General features: G+C 40.1%; 2 protein-coding genes across 2 annotated transcripts; both read left to right on the forward strand.

Moving 5' to 3' along the window:
- Positions 1–448: 448 nt before the first annotated feature.
- Positions 449–2,412, forward strand: LOC115144521 (homeobox protein Hox-B6b-like). The gene is made up of 2 exons (XM_065002296.1): positions 449–1,046; positions 1,594–2,412. The coding sequence occupies exons 1-2, from the start codon at positions 620–622 to the stop codon at positions 1,863–1,865; spliced, it is 699 nt and encodes a 232-aa protein (XP_064858368.1). The 5' UTR covers positions 449–619; the 3' UTR covers positions 1,866–2,412.
- A 477-nt stretch (positions 2,413–2,889) lies between these two features.
- LOC115144520 (homeobox protein Hox-B5b-like) lies at positions 2,890–4,587 on the forward strand. Its single transcript, XM_029685571.2, has 2 exons — positions 2,890–3,639; positions 4,165–4,587. Exons 1-2 carry the CDS (start codon positions 3,057–3,059, stop codon positions 4,410–4,412), a joined length of 831 nt encoding a protein of 276 aa, XP_029541431.1. The 5' UTR covers positions 2,890–3,056; the 3' UTR covers positions 4,413–4,587.
- The last annotated feature ends 1,387 nt before the right edge of the window (positions 4,588–5,974 follow it).

Here is a 5,974-nt window from a genome sequence, read left to right on the forward strand (position 1 = left end):
CCCACTGGGCACACATACACTGGTTGAATCAAGCGTTGTTTCCACGTGTATTCAATGAAATTACGTTGAACCAATGTAGACTAGACGTTGAATTGACGTCTGTGCCCAGTTGGATATGGCCACTTTTCATTGTGCAACTAGCCTGCTTCTTAGTAATCACTAATTTACATTTGTGGGTAATTGAAAGTGACAACCAGAGAACAACAGCATTATTCGTCTCAAGTAGGACTACAATTGATTTTTTAAAAGGGGGGCGGTGCTGCCAGCATTATACTATTTATTTATATAATTTGTTTGCATCGAAATTAAGAACGAAAACGAAATACTTCAATTTTGAATAATCGAGGTAGCTCATTTGATATTTTCCTGGGCGCTAAGTTTCCAGTCACTGGTGACCCCTGTACGCAACATGAGCCTCCCAGGAGGGCAATATTGCAACCGCAGATGTTCGCTATTGGCCAGACGCTGATCAGATGGTACAGTTCCCTTCTGCCCTATTCAGTGGCATCACGCAAGCCCCCTTCAGCTAGAACCAAATCTCCGATAAAGTAATGGCAAAACCACTTGGACTATAAAACATTACAGATCATATTCCTCGGAGCATACCGTTGTTCATCCAATGAGTTCCTATTTTGTCAACTCAACTTTTCCTGTTTCTCTGCCGGGGGGACAGGAGTCTCTCCTGGGTCAGATACCATTATATTCCTCCGGATATACTGACCCTTTAAGAGACTTTTCTAACGCTACATATGGAGCTGCCAATATGCAAGAGAAGGCTTACCCAACCTCATATTACCAGCAAACGCCTCGTGTCTACGGTCGCCCCAGCACCAGCGCTCCCTGCGACTACCCAGCTGGAACTTTTTACAAGGACAGTGACCGTCCGTGCGCTTTCGCAAGTCGAGAGGAGCAGCCGCTCGTAGTAACTCAGGATCAGCGCAGGTCAGAGGGCCTCGAGCAAAATGTACACATAACCACTGGTGTGGACGACAAGTCTTCTTCTCTGCTTTATCCGTGGATGCAAAGGATGAATTCTTGCACCGACGGTGAGTGAAACTTTTTTATTTGTAAAGATTGTTTTAAACTTCTGACCTGTTTACAATCAGCATGTTGCCTATTAATCACGTGACTACTGTAACAGCGTTGCCTGTCCACAATATGCATTCCGATTTTAGTCCATAAGTAACTGTTTCTTATGCAATTAAGACGGGGGAAAATCATTTCAATTTTGAAAAGAGGAATAATTCTACAAGACATTGTGTGAACACATGCATGATGTATTGGATTCAATAGCCTAGGACGTGATTCACGTGAACAATATCTGAACAGATAGATAAACTCGTTTTGTATAGGAAACAAAATGTTGCTAAGCTATGTCAAAATACAGTAGTCTATCATGTGAATCAAAAATCATTACTATAGGCTAATGGGGGCAAATTGAATACATCCAATAATAATAGTAGTCTATGATAATAGTTATTAATAGGGATTATAACAGTATAGCTTATAAAAGGGATAATAGTGTAAAGGTTATCATCAATATTTTAGCCTGTCTATCCCTTTGTTTCTTACATAATGGCTGACATTTATTAGCTTTTCTTTTTTTTGCAGGGACCTTTGGCAGCAGTGGGCGCAGGGGCCGTCAGACCTATACTCGATACCAGACTCTAGAGCTCGAGAAAGAATTTCATTTCAATAGGTATTTGACCAGGCGTCGTCGAATCGAGATTTCGCATGCTCTATGTCTCACTGAACGCCAGATAAAGATTTGGTTCCAGAATCGCAGAATGAAGTGGAAAAAGGAGAACAAAGTTATGAATCATTCGAAACCCAGCGACGAAGAAGAGGAAAATAAAACAGATTAAAAGACACTGAATAAATAAGCTACACAAACCGTAACTGTTGTAACATGAATTGAGAGTTGTTGAATTTGTGTTGTTGTTTTTCAGAAAATAGCTGCATAGGCCTACACATTTTTGTGAAATATGTCAATAGGCCTAGACTAATATATTTGCACGATTAAATAGCGTATGTAGGTTAGAAACAGGTTAAAAACAACTGTAGGCTAGCCTATTCTTATTTGATCGTATTTGTGTTTTTAGTTTTGTAAATCTATTTGCTTGACAGTGAAATAAATACACTCGCACATAATTGCAGGGGCACCATTTTTTTGCAGGGGTGTTGATGTGCAACAACAGGCCTAGTCAAAATGACACGATAATTCAATAGTTTGCTTCAAAAATGTCCTTAATATCGATACAAGAGAGAGGCTTTGTAATAGCCCAGTGTGTGTTGTATATTGTTCGTTTTTGGCTTTTACATCGCTTTGTCATGTTCAACTGAATAATGTTTTGACAAGTTATTTATTGTGCACTTGCACATCTGGATGTCATGTGTGATTGTAAGCAATGTTTTGCCATCTTTTATAAATACAAATAAAGCATTGTTTAGTTGTGTGAATATTTAATAGAAAGTTTGATTGTTTTATTGATGTACAGGCTGGTTTCATAATTATTGTATTATTATTATTTCCTGTAAATATTGACATAGTTGAGCAAGCCCAACCTTTAGTCTCTCTCTCTTTAATGATCAACATGCTAATGTATACTATAACAGATTACTGGGATACATGTCTGAGATACCTGTTGTTAAAATAGTTTAGCTTACTTTTATGTCCGTGAATGTTCTAATAAATTAAGAATGAAAAAATCCTGCATAGCGTCCTCACTGACAGTTACCTCCACTGCCAGTAGATGACGCTGTCTGCCTACTTGGATTTTAGGGCGCAATGGGGAGGCACCATTGATTTGAGCATAACGACCATCATTTCGTCATCATTTGTAACCATAGAGCATGAATTACCTCTAGAAGTCATCAGTGAGAATTTACGACTGGTCAACAAAGGCACGTGATTCCCGAGCGCTCTCCCATATTTGGCCGCATACCTGGCAAAGTTCAGTAGGCTTCATTGCTATAATTCATGATTACATCATAAATCGTGAAGCAGAGGATTATAGCGACAAAGATCTACAAATCCAGTCTTTAAAAACAACCAAATGAGCTCTTACTTTGTTAACTCGTTTTCAGGGCGCTATCCGAATGGCTCCGACTATCAGTTATTAAATTATGGGACTAACGGCGCTGTGAACGGTACGTTTAGGGATTCTGGCACCATGAACTCCGGGTCTTTCGGCTGCAACTACAATGGCATGGACCTAACCGTAAATCGCACCAACACTGGTAGCCACTTCGGGGCTGTTGGGGATGATACCCGTGGTTTCCCGTCCACGGGCACGGACGCCCGGTACAGACAGCCGACCTGCTCGCTCTCGTCTCCACATCCACACCCCCTGCCTTGCGGCACCCCCGAGTCTTTGGAAATAAAAAGCCCCTCTCCTCCATCTGACCGGACCACGACCTCGGGCGGCAATAATAATCTCAACAAAGGCAACAACAGTCATTTCACAGAGATAGAGGATACCACCGTTGTCTCTGAGTCCGAGGAAGGTGCACACACAAGCAGCACGGCTCCCCGGGCGCAACAACCACAACAGGAGTCCAACGCAACCTCCACGACGGCGAACGATTGCCAAACGCCACAAATATTCCCTTGGATGCGGAAACTGCACATTAACCATGGTACATCTTCTACTGTGTTTTGTGGTGGTCTTGCTTTGGAGTCGATTGCATGCTTGCTGTTGTGTTTTGCTATAATCTAAATTTGTAGCATCATAAATCTGTCAAGTGTTGCATGAACTAAGGTCACTAAGGATGGTATATGGCAACGGATGGGGTAGCATTTTAATGATCATTGTTTTTGTTTTTTGACGGGGTCCAGTGCAAGACAACACATAATAATTGGTAACCTATGCAGGAAATTTGAATTGAAAACGGTATGAATTCAGAAAATTACTGTTCGAATATTGAATTTAAATGTTGGACAATTGGTGGGTATTTATATTTATGGCTGGAAGCAAGTTCTATTTCTGGTTCTGTAGCTACAATACGTGCATGGCACGCGCCCGCTTGCAGCCTATTCCACACCTATATCTGCTCCATATTTCGTCTATTCTGTTGACTAAACATGTTTATTCTTGTAATGTTTGAAATTATATTTCCCCTATGTGTTGTCCACTTCTAATTTTGATTTTCCATACAATTTAGAAATGGCTGGACCTGATGGGAAAAGGGCCCGAACAGCGTACACCCGCTACCAGACGCTAGAACTGGAGAAAGAATTTCACTTCAATAGATACCTAACCCGGAGGAGGAGAATAGAGATAGCCCACACTTTGTGCCTCACGGAACGACAAATAAAAATATGGTTCCAGAATCGAAGGATGAAATGGAAGAAGGACAATAAACTGAAAAGTATGAGTCTGGTGACAGGAGGTAGCGCGTTCCATAACTGAGCTCGAACTGCAAGTGATGATAAGGGGGAATCCGGAGTGTAAAACTAAAGCGCAGCACCTTTCGGCATGTTGTGATTTTAGACGGAAATATGTTCTGTGGTCTTAAACAGGCGTTTCGTTTTCCATTGTGTTATGGTAACCCGTATAACTTATCTTTGGAAATAGGAGGGGGGGGGGGGGGGACTCATTGTCGAAGGGTTTAAAGCCATGTGCTCTGTTTTATCTCTTGAAGGTTGTCATGTTTCACGTGAGCTCTTATATTGTGTAAACCGTCTAACAGGTGTAACGTGTACAATCGACTATGTTTCCACACCATATGCTGCTCTTCATTGAATGTAAACCTGTAGATGATGGGATCATTCAAAGCGCTTTAGTGTACGTTTTAATGCTGTATTTATGCTTGATTATCGTGGCCAGAGCCTTAGGTTTTCAAGGAGGTTTAAAAATACAAGTATATATGTTATGTAGACTATACCAAATGCACAAATATATCAATTGTAATTGTTTAGAACTAAGTACTTATTATGTTGCATACTAATGTGAATGTAGGCTATTCAACATTTCAATGTGATCCATTAGTAGTGGACAAGGAGGGAGTGGTATTCTGTGGATTAGCCTGTAAGGCACAGTGATGGTAAACATTTTGCCAATTAAGCTTTTTGTATTTGTATGTGAATCTATAGAGCTGGAAATAAAGTTTCTCTCCATCGCTTGATATATTTGAAGCAAAGTATTGCAATTAATTCACCTCTTCATTAAACATATTACAAAATAAGACATTAGCCCCACAAATGTTGAATGCAATATTGAACATATTCTATCGACACAAATATCTATAGCCTAACACTGGTGAACGTAAACCATTCATGGCATTTTGTACTACTTGTGCCAACAATTTAGACCTAGCCTACTTCACCTTGCCACGTTCAAACAAATTCACTTCATATAAAACATTTTTCTATAGCTTTTGTGCTGTTTTAAATTAATATATTATATAATAACATATTAACAAAAATAATTTCCATAGACGTTTCTATGCATACTATCGTTTTGAGATTACTTTTTGGGGCTAGGTTCATACGTGGATTACATTTGAGTCAGGTTTGTTGTTGATTTAATGTGGCAAGTATTTGCATTGTTTTAGTGCCCGACATCATTTCAAGGCTATTGGAGTCATTATTTTTGCAAGCTGGCCTTCTTTACCAGAAAAAAAACGTTGAGCCTTTTAAACTTACCCTCTAACGACTTTGGGTTGAGTTGCTCTTCTATTTGCTTGTATTTAGATATTCGGTTCCCCATCCAATGTCCCAAGATGTAGGCTGTTTTACAGGTGCATGGCTCGAAGTTAGTAAATGTCTCCGTACCATAGAACATATAACCCCTTTACTGACTTTGAAAGGTCACGTGGGGTCCATAAAGTTCGTTCTATGGTTTTGGGGAGTAGGCAATGTACTATATAATTCACATTCTTTAAGGAAAGTGACGGTTTAACTGCTGTGAGGGGATTAGAAAGGGTTGTGGACTGGATAGCACTAGTCTTGGGATTGAAAGTTCATATCAGA

This window comes from Oncorhynchus nerka, linkage group LG16 (assembly GCF_034236695.1).
Source record: "Oncorhynchus nerka isolate Pitt River linkage group LG16, Oner_Uvic_2.0, whole genome shotgun sequence".
NCBI classification, from domain to species: Eukaryota; Metazoa; Chordata; class Actinopteri; order Salmoniformes; family Salmonidae; genus Oncorhynchus; species Oncorhynchus nerka.

Excerpts from the sequence above, each read along its gene's own strand:
- LOC115144521 (XM_065002296.1), top strand. The coding sequence starts at position 620 with ATGAGTTCCTATTTTGTCAACTCAACTTTTCCTGTTTCTCTGCCGGGG. Across the intron at positions 1,047-1,593 it reads GATGAATTCTTGCACCGACG|CTTTTCTTTTTTTTGCAGGG; the intron begins GTGAGTGAAACT and ends GACATTTATTAG.
- LOC115144520 (XM_029685571.2), top strand. The coding sequence starts at position 3,057 with ATGAGCTCTTACTTTGTTAACTCGTTTTCAGGGCGCTATCCGAATGGC. Across the intron at positions 3,640-4,164 it reads GAAACTGCACATTAACCATG|AAATGGCTGGACCTGATGGG; the intron begins GTACATCTTCTA and ends CATACAATTTAG.